This window comes from Poecile atricapillus, chromosome 16 (genome assembly GCF_030490865.1).
Source record: "Poecile atricapillus isolate bPoeAtr1 chromosome 16, bPoeAtr1.hap1, whole genome shotgun sequence".
In the NCBI taxonomy this organism is placed as follows: domain Eukaryota; kingdom Metazoa; phylum Chordata; class Aves; order Passeriformes; family Paridae; genus Poecile; species Poecile atricapillus.
The window spans coordinates 2,422,264-2,437,533 of record NC_081264.1 but is presented as its reverse complement, the minus strand read 5'-3'; the positions used below and the strand labels follow the sequence as shown (position 1 = coordinate 2,437,533).

The 15,270-nt window shown below is 44.6% G+C and overlaps 2 protein-coding genes across 3 annotated transcripts; both read left to right on the top strand.

Annotated features, from left to right (window-relative positions):
* Positions 1-482: 482 nt before the first annotated feature.
* TMED2 (transmembrane p24 trafficking protein 2) lies at positions 483-7,154 on the top strand. 2 transcript variants are annotated; one of them, XM_058851547.1, is made up of 5 exons: positions 483-723; positions 1,944-2,136; positions 2,537-2,557; positions 4,449-4,556; positions 5,678-7,154. In XM_058851547.1, the coding sequence occupies exons 1-5, from the start codon at positions 544-546 to the stop codon at positions 5,800-5,802; spliced, it is 627 nt and encodes a 208-aa protein (XP_058707530.1). In that variant the 5' UTR covers positions 483-543; the 3' UTR covers positions 5,803-7,154. The 2 variants fall into 2 exon arrangements, with proteins under 2 accessions (XP_058707530.1, XP_058707531.1); XM_058851548.1 differs by lacking the exon at positions 2,537-2,557.
* A 639-nt stretch (positions 7,155-7,793) lies between these two features.
* On the top strand, positions 7,794-15,237 carry DDX55 (DEAD-box helicase 55). Its single transcript, XM_058851109.1, has 14 exons — positions 7,794-7,929; positions 8,216-8,266; positions 8,350-8,436; positions 9,017-9,108; positions 9,210-9,272; positions 9,882-10,031; positions 10,392-10,581; positions 10,726-10,808; positions 11,188-11,319; positions 12,257-12,349; positions 12,979-13,093; positions 13,708-13,876; positions 14,212-14,504; positions 14,930-15,237. Exons 1-14 carry the CDS (start codon positions 7,822-7,824, stop codon positions 15,092-15,094), a joined length of 1,791 nt encoding a protein of 596 aa, XP_058707092.1. The 5' UTR covers positions 7,794-7,821; the 3' UTR covers positions 15,095-15,237.
* Positions 15,238-15,270: the final 33 nt, after the last annotated feature.

Genomic DNA, 15,270 nt, shown 5'->3' with positions numbered 1-15,270 from the left:
CGCAAGCTGGGCTTTCCTATTAACGCCTTAAACGATGGCTACCCCTCAAACCTCTCCCTTGCTGCAGCAAGTTCTGATTTCCCGGTTTTAGCAGCAGCCTCGGCCGCGGTGACAGCCGTGTTGACAAGCGCCATGCCGCCCTCCCGCCTGCCCTCATTCCCTCAGGGGCCGCCGCCCCCCATCCCCTCAGCCGCCGTTTCCCGCCTCCCGCGCTCGCCCCGCCCCGTTGCCGGGCAACGCCCCCTCATCCCTTCTCCCACCGCCGCTCCCCGCGCCTCGCTCCGATTGGCTCTCGCCGTCACCGCCCCGCCTTTTCTCCCCGCTCATTGGCTGCTCCCGCGCGTGGGTCCCGCCTCCCGCGCAGCGCGGGCGCTGCCGCGGCGCTTTGGCGGTCCCGCTGCTTTTTGTTTCCCGGCAGCCGCCGTAGCGCAGCCCGTACGTGGCAGCGGGGCGGCGGTGGCCAATGAGCGGCGGCCCCGTGCGCCGGAAGGGGCGCGGCGCGGGCCGGAAGCGCCGCTCGGTGCCGCCGCCGGTCGCTCCGCCATGTCGCCGGTGCGGGCGGTGCTGGCGCTGGTGGCCGCGCTGGCGGCCCCGGCCGCCGCCTACTTCGTCAGCATCGACGCGCACGCCGAGGAGTGCTTCCTGGAGCGCGTGCCGTCCGGCACCAAGATGGGGCTCATCTTCGAGGTGGCCGAGGGCGGCTTCCTGGACATCGACGTGGAGGTGCGGCGGCGGCGCGGACCGACCTTGGGGAGCGGGGCCGTCCCGGGGCCGGGCCCCGCGCACTGCGGCCCCGCTGTGTGTGGGGCCCCTCGGGAGCGAGCGGCGGCAGCGGCAGGAGCGGGATCAGGCCCGCCCGAGGGGGTTCGGGACGGGCCGGAGCGGGGCCGGAGCCGCCCGCCGGGGCTCGGGGCGGACCCGCCGCGCTGCCGGGGCTCCGAGCGGCGGGAGCGCTCACGGCCCGGCGGGGGCGGCCTCGGGCAGGCCCGGGTGCTTGTGCGGGTGTCCCTCCTGGCACTGCTGCACGGGGCTGTGCTGCTCCATCTGCCCTCCTTCCCTCGGGATTTTCAGCCTCGTCCCGCTCGGTGAATTCCTCGTCACGGTGAATTATTTGGCGGGAGGAATGACCGGCGTTGATCTCTGGAATCAGCCGCTGCCGGTTGAGGAGCAGCGTGCTTCCCATTGAATCCAAAGGTGTTTAATCCGGGTGGTTGGCATCGGGAAAGTTTTGAGCCAATACTTATCTTCAAAGAGGAATCAAATCAGGAGAATACTGAGTACGAATTGCCTTCATCGTGTTACAGAGCAGAGCGTTTTTTGATTGGGGTATCACAGACGTGAGAGTCCTGTAAGAGTTGAAAATGACACATGGCTGTGACACAGGACAGGCTCTGGAAGCTGAGATTCCCTTCACGTGGCCCTGGTGGAAGCTCAGCAGCAGTTTGGCCTGCTGTGATGGGAATTTAGGATCACAGTGACCCTGAGAGCTCAGAACTCAGGTCTGCAGTCCATTTGAAATGGTAACTGCAACAATGCCCGACTGTGTGTCTAAAGTCGATTGGAGAATGTCTTTTTTTTCCTTTTTGTTTTCCTTCAGACATCAGAGATAAGGTTTCCCCTGCAGTTGTTAATTTGACAAACAGCCAGGGTTTGTGTTTTTCTTGACTGCTTATCTCAACCACAAGAGGCCAGGGAGACAGGCTTTTGTATGACTTTTTTTACCAAGAAGTTTGTGGGTTTTTTTTGAAAGATTTCTGTGCAGAGAGCTGCTCCAGTGAGCTGTGGGAGGGAAAGATTGAAGCATGCCAAAACAGCCAGATTACAGATGGTGCTGGTGCTTGTGACTGGCTGGCTGCAGAGCGTGCTGGCAGGGCTGTGATGGTGCATCTGAAACCTCTGTGTTTGAAATAAAAAATGTGTGATCCTCTCTTTTCCCCACACAGATCACGGGGCCCGATAATAAAGGGATTTATAAAGGCGATCGAGAGTCCAGTGGAAAATACACCTTTGCTGCCCACATGGATGGAACTTACAAGTTTTGCTTTAGCAACAGGATGTCCACCATGACTCCCAAGATAGTGATGTTCACTATCGATATCGGGGAAGCTCCCAAGGGGCAAGACATGGAGACAGAAGGTGAGGAAGAGTTCTGGAAGGAAATCAGCTCCAGCTCAGGAGCTTTTCCCTGCTTGCATGACTTGTGAACTTGTGTAGGGCTCTCAGGATTCCCGTTCCTTCAGGTGTAATTAGCTGTTCTCTTGCACAGCTAAAGTGGATGTTTTTAGACCTGGTTACACAATTTGAGGCAAAATCACCAGAGAATCCCTTGGCCATCTGCAGACACTAATGCTTCCATCCTTTAGCCCTTCATCAGTGCCATCCTCTGATTCCTAGTAGGCTCAGCAGTGTGTAGCCTTCTCCATGCCTTAGTTGATAAATATTCTAATATGAAACTTTTCCCATAGCCGTGTAAATGACTGTTTTATCTGCAGCCTTTTGTCCTGTACCTGTGTTCATCTCTTACACTTTCCTCTAGGTGGTGGAGATACCTGGGATGGTATGTGGACTGCTTTTTGAAAGCTCCTTAGCATCTTGTCTCTGGCACATGTTCATTCACTAACAGCTAACTTGGCTTTTTCTCTGTAACATTGGTTTGGAGCATGAGAATGTCTTTTTAATAAACTACCCAAAAGGTCTGATTCTGAGCAATGCTGAGCACCTGCAGGCTCCCATTGGCAGGTTTATACCCTGAGCAGCTCTTGGGATCAGGTCCTTGCACTGGCCATGGCAGTTTGTCTTCAGGTGGTTGTTTATGGCTGACAGAAGATTTAATCAGTTTAGGTGAAATTGAACTAAAACATTGAACATCCAATGTTTTTGGATGTTTTTGGCAGCGTTTGCTTTCTCTTGCTAAAGGAGATGTTGAGTAATCAGAGGCTTTTGGAAGCAATAAGCTGCTCGTAGGTTATGAATTATTACTGATGTATCAGGGGAAAAACTCAAACCTGTCATTTGCTGGAAAAAAAAAATAAATGAATGTATTGCGTAGCAAGTTAAAAAATTGATTTAGAAATCACTGACTGTAGCTAGAATGGCAAAAAATTCTTGTTTTCTGTTTTAGTGAGTAAATAACTTGGGCACTGAGTGCTTGATGTCACTTAAAAGGTAGCACATTCCTAACTTTTGATTTTTTTTTTTAAAGACTCACTTAAATCTTTTACTGAGTCTGCATATATCTGTTGTAAAGAATATTAGTGCAGTGAGACAATGTTCTGAAGTGAATTTTTGGAGTGTTTTTAGACTATCCCAGCAACTGTAGTTTCTTCTCCTACTAATAAACTGCACTTACTGCAATGACCAGTTGGCCATGAAAATAAGGGATTTGAGATATTAGGAAAGTGAGTGTGGTTTGCACAACTATTTAGATTTTAATTGTAATTTGTGTGAGTGTTAATTCTCTGGTCCTCTCTTTTGACTGTTCCCCACAAGGTGTGTGTTTTGAATAGCTCTATTTTCAGATTGTGATCTGAAACACTTAATTTACAAATAAAACTGTAGTAAGGCAGCTTCCAAGTCACCCATGTACCTTGAAAGGAAAATATGTTGGGTTTTATGACTTTCATTAAAGAGAGCTGATTGCCCAGGGGATGTCTGTGGAATGATTCCTCAACCTGATGCTGGAACACTTTGCAAATGACTTGCCTAATTTATAAATTTGTGAGTGGACAGTTCTTTGAGCGTGGATGTCTTAAAAAGATCCTGTGATTGACAGTCAAACCACTAAATCTTAGATCTCTGAGCCTTCCATCTGCTGAACTGTCTCAAGCTGGTTTTGTGCTATGTGTTTGGTATTTAACTCCTCTCCTGCTTTCACAACACACCACAAGTGAAGCCTGTGCCAGGTCCCCTGGGCATTGTGCCCCCTGAATGCTGGGTTTCAGCCGAACTTGAAGATCACAGGCTGTGATTTTTTGCTTCAGAAAGTGATCTCATGATTTGCCAGCATCATGATCTTGAGCTAAATTCTCAGTCATTCTATTTTTGCAAGCTTAACAACTAGGAAAAGCTGTCATGTTAAGATAATCTGCTTGGAATATATTGGATGATATTGGCAAAATAGATGTTAGTGTGTGGTATTGATCTTGTGCATTCTTCCATTCTGTTCTCCTGGAAAAGTATGTGCACACTGGAAATGTGGGGTCTGTACTGAGCCTGAATTGTGTCTCCTCCTATTTGGATGTGGAAAAATGTTTTCCCACTTGTTAAATACCATAGAGACATGTTAGGGAAAGTGGTGCTACAGAAACTGAACTTGGATTTAAAGACAGAAAGTCTTCAGCTACTGTCAGAACTTCTGCAGCAAGAAATTACCTTTAACTGTTCATTCATTGAAATAATTTTTTTGAGTTATTAACAGACTTTCTGATGCTTCTGAAATTATTCTGCAGCTCATCAGAACAAGCTAGAAGAGATGATTAACGAGTTGGCAGTAGCCATGACAGCTGTAAAGCACGAACAGGAGTACATGGAAGTCCGTGAAAGAATACATAGAGCAAGTAGGTGTCTGACTCCAATCAATGCCTTCTCCCCCCTCCAGTGAACTTGTAAATGATGATTTAAATATGAGTCCATGAAAGCTATTCCAAGTGACTTAAAAAATAATAATTTAAATCTTGAAGGGCCTTCCCATAGAATAAAGAATGTAGGTTTTGCTTGCAGTCATCTTTAAATTGGCTTCCTCTCATGTAAGGAGGGTTGTTATAGAAAATAACATTTGCCTAAGTTATGTAAATTCTGCAGTTGTTTGAGTGGTGTATTCATGGAGATACCAGTGATGATATTATTTAATCCATGTGCAAGGACATGTAGGGACAGAACAAGGGGGAGATGGTTTTAAACTGAAAGAGAGGAGGTTTAGGTCAGATACTGGGGGAAAATTCCTCCCTGAGTGTGGTACAGTCCTGGCAAAGAGTGCCCAGAGAAGCTGTGGCTGCCCCATCCCTGGAAGTGCCCAAGGAAGGTGTCCCAAGGGTGGGACTGGATGAGTTTTAAGGTCACTTCCAATCCAAACCATTCCATGATTTGGTTCCCAGACTTTGGTTGAACTGTTCCTTCACCCTTGAATTGGATGGGGTTTAGTAATTGAGCTAAAGTCTCTTTTTTAAATGTTTTGTTGAAATAGAGCAGAACTACCGTTGCTTTCATGGGTGAGAATCAAGGGCAAGTATTTCTCATGTGAAAACACAACATGATATAAAAGCACTGTCTCCTCAATTATTTGAAGCTATGAATATCTCCAGTTTTGTGACATTTGTTACTAATGGTCTGATTTAAGAAAAACCAGAATATTTAGAACCAAAGATGGTGACCCTTCAGAGATCAGAAGTGCCCTGCTTGACTCTGAGACTGAAAAAGCAAGAGGCTTTGTTGGGCAGCTCAGAGGCCAGAAGGGTGGGCAGAATAGAGAAAGCTGCTGCAATGTATGTCCAAAGTGGATTTAAAACCAAACTGTTCAGAAAAATCCCCTCTCAGATCTCATCTCTGAGGCTGCAGGGCCCTTCTGGGACACAAACCCAGTGCTTGATGTGCAGTGTTCCAGTTTCAGGGCAGAATGTTTTCAGTTTAAACGCTTCATTACTTAATAATTTTTTCTTTTTCTTTTTTTTTTTCCTAACAGTTAATGACAACACAAACAGCAGAGTGGTTCTTTGGTCATTCTTTGAAGCCCTTGTACTAGTTGCCATGACACTGGGACAAATCTACTACCTGAAGAGGTTTTTTGAAGTCCGAAGGGTGGTCTAAGATCCTTCTGTGGTCCCGGATTTCACTTCACTCTCTACCAAACATCCTGGTCACAAAAAAAAAACAAAAAGTCATTTAGTTTCTGAACCCTCTTTACTGAACTGTAAAACTTATTTGCTTATGTTCCTTCCTAGTTAAGAAAAAAAAAGAAAAAAAAGAATTGTTTTTATATATCTTCTGTAGCAAAAGCTGTGCTGAAATCTTGTCACTTTATTGGCATCATTTTTTCCCACTGAGATCTGCCCAGTCTGTGTGCTAAGCAAGGTCCAGGCAAGCTGCAAACTCTGTAACTCACTCTAGTAACAAGCTGTTCTGTCTTTTCTAACTTTTTTCCCTGTTTCCATAAGCACTTGCAGTTCTGTCCAGGGAAACGGTACAAGGCCCTAACGTGACTGTTTGCATTCTTACATCCTTAACCCTGCAGTAGGTGTTATGAAATTGAAATAATCCCTTCTCCACTCACAGAAACTGCCAAGGAAAAGGTTAAAATTCAGACCTAGTTGCTATTTAAAAGATAGTCATCAGCAACTGTCTTAATGATATCAACTTCTTCCCAAAGTTCTTTTTAATTAAATAGTTGATATGAAAATGCTTTTTTTTCCTCCGTTCATCACCAAATGTTCCTTACACGGTTTTTAGTCTCTCAAAGGTTTTATTTGGAAGCCAATTGTGTGCAGTGTCTTGGCAAACACTCGTGAACCCTTTGGCTTTTGCAGGTCCAAAGCTCCAGACTGTTTGCCCAGTGCCCAGGGCAGAAGTGTTCAGGAAATCTGGATTCCTGAGGCCAAAGGGTTCCGGATTTTGGGGGTTTAATCCACGCTATGCAGCCCTTGTATTTAAGTGCAGTGGCAACCTCTGCCATGATCTGATCAGAATTAGCATAATGCTAAATACTGGTGTGTTTTCTTTTTTCAGGCACATGTAGATTTGTTTTTGTATAAAGTTACTTTCCTCGGTTATCTGATGATTGGTTTAAAAATTTAAGAAGCGTCTGATGTGGGTGCTGAGCCAGGATTATGTTGTGACTGATGTATATTAGTTGTAATCATTTTTGGGGGTGGGGTGGGGTCTTTTCCAGGGGGGAGCCTCTACAAGTAACACACAACAGTTTTGTACAATTAATTTAAAATTTGTTACAGGTTTTCATGTTCCAGGTAAAGTTTTTTCAACCTCGGGCAAACACTAGCAGCAGTTCTTCAGAGAGGTGGCTGTTACACCTTATTGCAACTGTTGTGTGCCAATATTTTTGTGTAAAACACTGAAAATTGAATTCTAAGATGTACATTTAAAAATTGCTCGTGAATCTAAATATGACCCAGGTTCGATAAATAAACAAATTCTTTAAAAAAAAACCAAACCAACTTTGTATTTTTTTTTTCTTTGATACCTTAAGGAAGAACAGATTAACACAAATGGTTTTTTATAAATTATTTGTTTAGTAATGGCCATAAACCAAACCACAAGAAGTTCCATATCAAGATGAGGAAGAACTTTCCATTAAGGGTGGCAGAGCACTGGATCTGCCCAGGGAGGTCGTGGATTCTCCCTCTGTGGAGACATTCCAAACCCACCTGGATGTGTGACCTGCTCCAGGTGACCCTGCCTGGGCAGGGGGCTCGGACTGGATGGCTCCAGAGTTTTCTCGCAATCCTAACGATTCTGTGATTCCCTGCTTTCTTAGGATATCAGGAATTTATCCAGAGTCTGTCCCACTTTGGGGGCGGGTACAATAAATATCAGGTAACTCTGAACTTACATCTTAACTGCTGGGTACTCGGCTGGCACAGCGCTGCTCTAAGGCCCGCAGAAGTACTTACTGCGATAGGCAGCTCGCATGAAAACAGGAATTTTTTTGCTAAATCCAAAGTTTGTTTTTTGCCAGGGAAGCGAAGGCCGGCAGGGGGTGGCGGAACTGATGTGCGGCGGAACGGGAGGTGCCGCGGTGTGTGTTTCCGCAGAGCGCCGCCGCGGCGGCCCCGGGGCGGGGGAGCGGCGGGGCGGTGACACCGCGGGGCCAAGATGGAGGCGGTGACTGAGGGCAGCTGGAGCTCGCTGCCGGTGCCGCTGAGCCCGGGCGTGCTGCGGGCGCTGCGGGAGCTCCGCTTCCACCAAATGACCCCGGTGCAGGTGCGGGGCCCCGCGGCGCTCCCCGGGAAGGGGCGGCCGGGCTGAGGAGGGAGGGCGCGGGCGGTGTCAGGAGCACCTGGGCCGGGCCGGGCCCGGTGGCGGTCGCAGCCCCGCGGTCGCAGCAGTCACCGGGTCCTGGAGCAGCGAGAGAAGCCGCATCCGTGACTGTCCCACCGGCTCTGCTCACCGGTGATGCTCACAGCGAGCTCTGATGTCTCGGAGGAGTTTCACCTCTGTGAGATTTATCACCGCTTCACCTCCTCATGCGACGCTTCTCTTTTTTCAGTCTGCGACCATCCCGCTCTTCATGAGTAACAAAGATGTGGCTGCAGAAGCGGTGAGCGCTTTTCCTTCGTCCAGCTTCGTTCCAGGCTTGTCTCTGGAGCTGAGGGAGGGCTGACGCTCTTTCCACTCTCGCAGGTCACAGGCAGTGGGAAAACCTTGGCGTTTGTGATTCCCATACTGGAAATTCTTCTCAGACGGGAAGAAAAATTAAAGAAAATGCAGGTGAGTTTAAAATATTCAGTACTGAGTATATTTTTATGATGTGCCAATAAGATTTGAGAATTTCAGGAAGAGTATACATAAAGAAAGTTGCCTACACACAAGAGTGACTGTGTGCTCAGCTCTTTGGTGTAACAGTAACAATAAACTGTTTAAAACTGGGAAATAAAATCGTGGTGCTCTCATTGCACTTGGATACAGCTTCTTCTTTGACATGACCTGAACAGGGTTCTGAGCTGTTGGGAAAATGTCCCAAAATCTGGAATACACTGATACACTGCAAGTGAGATTTGAATGCTTTTTAGCATCCATTGACCTTGAATACATTTTTGTGTGCAGGGAATTTCACTGTCATTTGCTGTTAAATGTCATTATTAGATGCTGCTCTTTCAGCAAAGATATTTTACACAATGATACAAGGTCTTTCATAGACATTTTTGGATTTACTTTTTTGTATTTCTTTGGAAATGTTTCGTCTGAAACCAGGCTCAAAATCATGTCTCATATTCACTTAGCTTGAAAGGGAGGATTCTGCCCAAATACCTCTTTTTCCTCCCCACAAATTCCTGTTTTTCACCTGCAGGTTGGAGCTATAATTATCACACCAACGAGGGAATTGGCCATTCAAATTGATGAGGTGCTGTCACATTTCACAAAACACTTCCCCATGTTCAGGTGGGTGAACTTCATCATTTCCATAACCATAGTTCCTTCTGTCACTCATGAACCAGCAAAACTTAAAAGATGACTCAGATCTTTCTGGTTTTTTGTTTTAGTCAGATTCTTTTAATTGGTGGAAGGAACCCCATGGAAGATGTTGAAAAGTTTAAGGAGCATGGGTGAGTTGTTTGTCAGAGCTGTGTTTTTCTCCTTGTCAGGGTTTTCAGCCCAGAGCTGTGGTCCTGCTGGTGCTGGAATGGGATGGTGCTGCCAGAATCTTTTGGGGTGAGCTGGGCAATTGTGTGGTCTGTTCCTGGAGTGAGGAACAGCATGAGGAGAGGCTCTTACATGACATCAGCACTGTTTATCTGCTCTTTGGGTTAAGAACAGAGCTCAAAAATGCCTGAATATTTCACTTCTCCCTGCTCATGAACTTCCTGAAATTGTTTGGTGCTGATACTGATGATGGAGTTTTGAAGGAATCCTATTTGCCACTGGCTTTTTTATGGAGGTACCAAACATTTCCTGTAGCTGATAGTTGCTTTCCATACTTGGCTGTTTATATTCTAAACTTTTATTGCCACAGGGGATGTGCTTTCACCTCGGCATTTCCCCCCCCATCCCACAGCATCTGACAGGCACTGGAATATGGATGCAATTAAAAGTGACAAAATGAAATTGTTTTATTGAAGAGTGCAGGGCAGGGCTATGCTGTGATAACAACATTAGGAATTCTCCCAAATTGCTCACCCTGTAGTTAGGGAATTGCTGTGTGTTTGTACCAACAGTGGGAACATCATTGTGGCCACCCCGGGCCGCTTGGAGGATCTGTTCAGGAGAAAAGCAGATGGGCTGGACCTTGCAAGCTGTGTGAAGGCTCTGGATGTGCTGGTGTTGGATGAAGCAGACAGACTTCTAGATATGGGCTTTGAAGCAAGGTATTGAAATAAAAAATAGATTTTTTCTGTTTTGTTCTTTCATCTTTGCTCTGTAACTACACAGAGCAGTTGCTAAGGGGGAGGAGAGTCAGGAAATGTGGAGTCTCAATGAGTATGGAGTTTCCATTGTTGAGATGTATGTTAGCATATCTCTGTTAATGCTTGGTTAAATATCATTATTTACACACCAGAATGGGTTAAAACACTTGAACCAATAAGCTTTGATCTCTTTCTCTCAGAGTTAAGATAATTATTTCAATAGAAGTTTGACATGTGATAACAAAGCCTATTTCGCTTGTATTAAACCTCTTGCTGAGGGAAGCCTTGGGACAGTTACATTCTCCATGTGCTTGCTTGCAGCTTAAATGCCATTCTGGACTTTTTGCCCAAGCAGAGAAGGACAGGTCTGTTCTCAGCCACCCAGACCCAGGAGGTGGAGAACCTGGTGAGAGCAGGGCTGCGGAACCCCGTCCGCATCTCGGTCAAGGAGAAGGGAGTGGCAGCCAGCAACACCCAGAAAACCCCCACACGCCTGGAGAACTATTACATGGTGTGAGCCTGGGCTCTGACAGAGCCTCCTGTTCCCTCTCCTTTTTTCCTGCTTCTATCAATAAGCTTTTAAGTCTTGGCCACTTAGGATCACGTTAACAGAGGAGCCAAAGTCCACTTTACATTTTTCTTTTGCAATTTTTAGATCTGCAAGGCAGATGAAAAATTTAACCAGTTGGTGCATTTTCTTCGGCAGCACAAACAGGAAAAACATCTGGTCTTTTTCAGGTAATTCTGTTTGTGTTTCATTGTGAGAACAGCTTGGTGTGTAATTACTTAAACTCCAAAACTGTGCCCTTTGTTGCCGAGGACACAACTATTTTCAAAGTGATTAATTCTGAGAGCTGTTTTTTAGAATATGGTGCCTAAAAAGAGATTAAACATTGCTTCATGTCAGGATTGTGTTATTAAGCAAAACATAAATTTTATGCATTTTAAACTGAGACATTATAGATGATTATATGTTAATTATAAAAAATTATGTGCATATTTTAAATATTAATAGTGTATATTTTTGAAAGAGCTTGGGAAACTCTAGCTTGACTGTCTAAACCTGATTAAAATGCAGCATAACCTTTTGCTTTTATTCCTGTTTTTATCACAACAGCACGTGTGCCTGTGTGGAGTACTATGGGAAGGCTCTGGAATCCTTAATTAAACAGGTGAAAATAATGAGCATCCATGGGAAAATGAAGCACAAACGTAACAAGATTTTCACGGAGTTTCGGAAGCTCCCAGGGTAAGAAGGTGGGAATGGGCTAAACCAGCCAGAAGGCAAAATAGTGAGGGGGAGGTGGTTTTGTCTGACTGTCCTTGTGCTACTTAATGTGGAAGGATGGCTCAGGTGAAGGATGCTCCAGGCTGAGTGTGTTGATGATATCACAAATTGTGCTGAGGTACCCAAAGTATGACCACAAACAAAGGGAAAATGTGACTGGAGCATTTCCACCCTACTTTAGATAATCCATGTGGCAGCACAGGAGGTGGGCACACTTCATTGTCACCTGCTACAATCACGCATTAGCCCTGATGTTTAAACAAACTAGTAGCAAAAATAAGCTTTTCCTGATTAGCAAGCAGAGTGGAAACTCAGGATATTACTTTATTAGTGTGTGAACAAGAACATGGCAACACAGTGCTGTAACCTACCCACAGGGAAATGTTCTTTGGCAGCTTTGCAGGATGCTGTTAAGAAACTCTTGCCTCATCAACTGTCATTTTTTTTTATTGCATAGGACCTGAGTTTTAGCTTTTTAGATTATGAAAAAAACCCCAAACATTATAGATTAAATAACAAACAAAGATTATAAGAGCAGCTGTTGAAAAGAACAGCATGGCAGTTTTGCTGAAATTGTCACTCAAGTCTTAAGTCTTTTATTTAAACATTGAGTATAGTACGTTCAGCTGTGGTGGATGCAGTGCTGGTTTAAAATTTGAATTTGTAATAGGGAATTGACTTGTCTTAGAAATGTAATATAAAGCACAATAATTTTCATAATGCTATGCAGAATTTTAGATGGTGAAAGCTGCAATTACCTTATATTTTGTCTCTTAAAAAACCCCAAATGTTTGAAAATGTTTTGTTCCTCCAGTGACGGTGCAGAACACTCAGCTGTGAGCAGGCTGGCTCTTCTCAAATAGCAGGTTAATGAAAATACGCTTTTTCTTCTTCCTAGGGGCATTTTGGTGTGCACAGATGTGATGGCTCGTGGCATTGACATTCCAGAAGTGCACTGGGTGTTGCAGTATGACCCACCCAGCAGTGCCAGGTACAACTTCAGATCCTGAGATCCTTTCTCTTTTGGTGTGGTCTTGTTATTGTGCTGTTCAGGTATCAGTTAGGAACAAAAACCTGCATAAAACACATTTAATCATTTCTGGAGGTTAATCTGAGAGAACACACAAAATAATGCAGGAGCAAGGGAGGTTGAAACAGTGCAGTTTTTGTTGCCACTGCTGTGAATTGAAATGACTTAGTGGTGTGTCTGTGTCAGGTGGGTGGTTGCCACATCTGTGTGCAGAGGTGACTCTGGGGTAAGGCTTTGTGTGAGGATTTCAGAGGAAGAGTGAGAGGTGACACTGGGTGAAGGAGAACAAAGATGACAGCAGGGACAGAGCTCTTCAAGGAATGGTACATTGAAAGCTTACAGGAAAGGAGCTTTTCCATGGATTTTAACTTTTGCTGTCATAATTCTTCCTACAACTTGCTTGAACTTCATTCCCTAAACAGGCACCCCTTGCATTAGCCTAACAGTTGAATGGGATTGCCACACATTTTTTGTGTAACACTTTGCTAATTCCTGTTGGTTTAGTTCAGTGTTTTCCATCCCACAAGATTTGTCCTTTTGCTGCCCAATGCTTCCAAATCAAACTGAGCTCTCCTGCTGGGTTGTTTCAGTGCCTTCGTGCATCGCTGTGGTCGCACAGCACGGATCGGCAACGTGGGCAGTGCACTGGTCTTCTTGCTTCCCATGGAAGAATCCTACATTAACTTTCTCTCAATCAACCAAAAGGTGAGCTGGCTTTTATTCTACCCCAAAGCAGGAAAGAGCAAGGGCACAGACTTACTGACAGGAGCTTGGAAATCAGAATTTGTAGAACTTGGGGTAATGTACGTGGGTAACGAGGTGCAGAATCAAAAGACAAGAGCTGCTTATTAATCACCAAATGTAGCTGCTCCAGTGTGACCCACTGGGTTTGTAAGAGGAATGTGTGATGCAGTGAGTAAGGAAAGGTCTTTTGTTCCTGAGGGTGTAAATTGAGCATTTGCAGGAGGGCAGTGCTGGGTGGCAGCTCACACCCTGCAGCCTCTTTGCTCTTTACTTAGAACTCCTACAATCTCCCATGCCTGCTCCTGCATTTGTGGGATTAATTGTGTGAATTCTCTGGAGACCTCCATGGTAAAGCAAGAGATGAAGCTTCTCTGGATGCTTCTCTGGAGCTGCAGTGTGAGAATTCTGCTGTGTGGGGCTGATGGTCAGCTCATGTCTTGGAGTGACCAAAGAAAAAGGGGCTCAAATATGACTGAGGGTTAATTGGGCAAGAAGTGTGTGTTTGAAATTTCACAGTGCATTTCACGTCATTTGCTTGAACTTTTCCTTTGATTTTGTTATTTTCTGGTTCCCAGTGTCCCATGCAGGAAATGAAACCGCAGACAAATGTGTTGGATCTTCTTCCCAAGCTGAAGTCCATGGCCCTGGCTGACAGGGCAGTGTTTGAGAAAGGGATGAAAGCCTTTGTGTCTTACGTCCAGGCTTATGCCAAACATGAATGTAATCTGATCTTCCGGATCAAAGGTAATTCCCAGCAGGGCTGCTGCCCCTCACTGTTTCTCTCAGACAACTAAAGCATACTGGTGTTGTCCACAACCTTCACTTCCTGTACCATCAGATTTTGACAAAACTCCTATTTTTTCAAGCATCTTGTTTCAAGAGAAAACATTTCAATGTGGAGCTTGACCAAACTGATAAAAGCACAAATAAAAGTGACTTAGTATTGTTGCTAGTATTAAGGTATAGAGTGCAAACAATACATTAAAAATGTTGACTTTTTTTTTTTTTTTCTTCTCTTTCTCAGTTAAATTAACTTTGTATCTAGCAGGAAACCAACTTCATAATCTTTATTTCAACAGATCTGGATTTTGCCAGTCTTGCCAGAGGTTTTGCATTGTTAAAAATGCCAAAGATGCCTGAACTAAGAGGAAAATGTTTCCCAGACTTTACTCCAGTCACTGTTAATACAGACTCCATTTCATTTAAGGATAAAAACAGAGAAAAGCAGAGACAAAAGAAATTAGAAGAACAAAGAAAAGAAAGAGAGGAAAATCAAGGGAAAAAGAAATTTGTAAAGAACAAAGCATGGTCAAAGCAGAAAGCCAAGAGGGAGAAGAAAAAGAAAGTAACAGCTAAGAGGAAGCGTGAAGAGGTAACTGTGTCCATTCCCTTAAACTGCAAGTGATTACTTCAGTCTTTCCAATGGCAGAGAGCTCTGGGATTTTAGTGTGGTGGAACTGATGGCTGTAAAATAACTTTTTAGGACTTGGACAAGCAAAACTTAAAAAAAATTGTAGAGGTTTTTAAAGCCAGACACTGAAACAACTTCTCAGCACTGATGCTGGTCAGTAATAGGATTTTTATTTATCAGAGGTGCAGAAGTGTGGCCTGAGGGTGCTTTTGTCAATTTTCAGCAAGTGTAGCTGAGAGTTACAGTTGCCTGGGTAGGAATTGAATATTATTTCCTGCTTGGATATTCCTGGAAAGCTCTGACTTGTAATCTTCTCTTGTATACAACTGTATAGAATGAAAACCTTTTGGTGTTGTGTTTAATTTGTTGTTTTCAACTTCCAACAGGGCTCTGATATTGAAGATGAGGATATGGAGGAGTTGCTGAATGACACAAGACTCTTGAAAAGATTAAAAAAGGGAAAAATTAGTGAAGAAGAGTTTGAGAAGAAACTAACAGGCAACCAAAGGCTCAAAGCAGAATCTGTTGAGGACAATGAGTCTGAAGGCTGACAGTTACTCTAACCACACTTTTATATTAATACACTGCTTATTTCAATAAAACTGGATTTCTATAAAAAAATGATAGAAAGAACAGAGCTGATCTAATTTCTTCATGGAGAGACCTGGCATCCCTAAAGACACAGAACCTGCAGTTGTTGAGAACAAAGCTAAAAGCATCACTCTGG

Coding starts and splice junctions, on each gene's coding strand:
- TMED2 (XM_058851547.1), top strand. CDS start 544: ATGTCGCCGGTGCGGGCGGTGCTGGCGCTGGTGGCCGCGCTGGCGGCC. Junction 724..1,943: donor TCCTGGACATCGACGTGGAG/GTGCGGCGGCGG, acceptor TTCCCCACACAG/ATCACGGGGCCCGATAATAA. Junction 4,557..5,677: donor TGAAAGAATACATAGAGCAA/GTAGGTGTCTGA, acceptor TTTTCCTAACAG/TTAATGACAACACAAACAGC.
- DDX55 (XM_058851109.1), top strand. CDS start 7,822: ATGGAGGCGGTGACTGAGGGCAGCTGGAGCTCGCTGCCGGTGCCGCTG. Junction 7,930..8,215: donor ACCAAATGACCCCGGTGCAG/GTGCGGGGCCCC, acceptor CTCTTTTTTCAG/TCTGCGACCATCCCGCTCTT. Junction 9,273..9,881: donor GAAAAGTTTAAGGAGCATGG/GTGAGTTGTTTG, acceptor TTGTACCAACAG/TGGGAACATCATTGTGGCCA.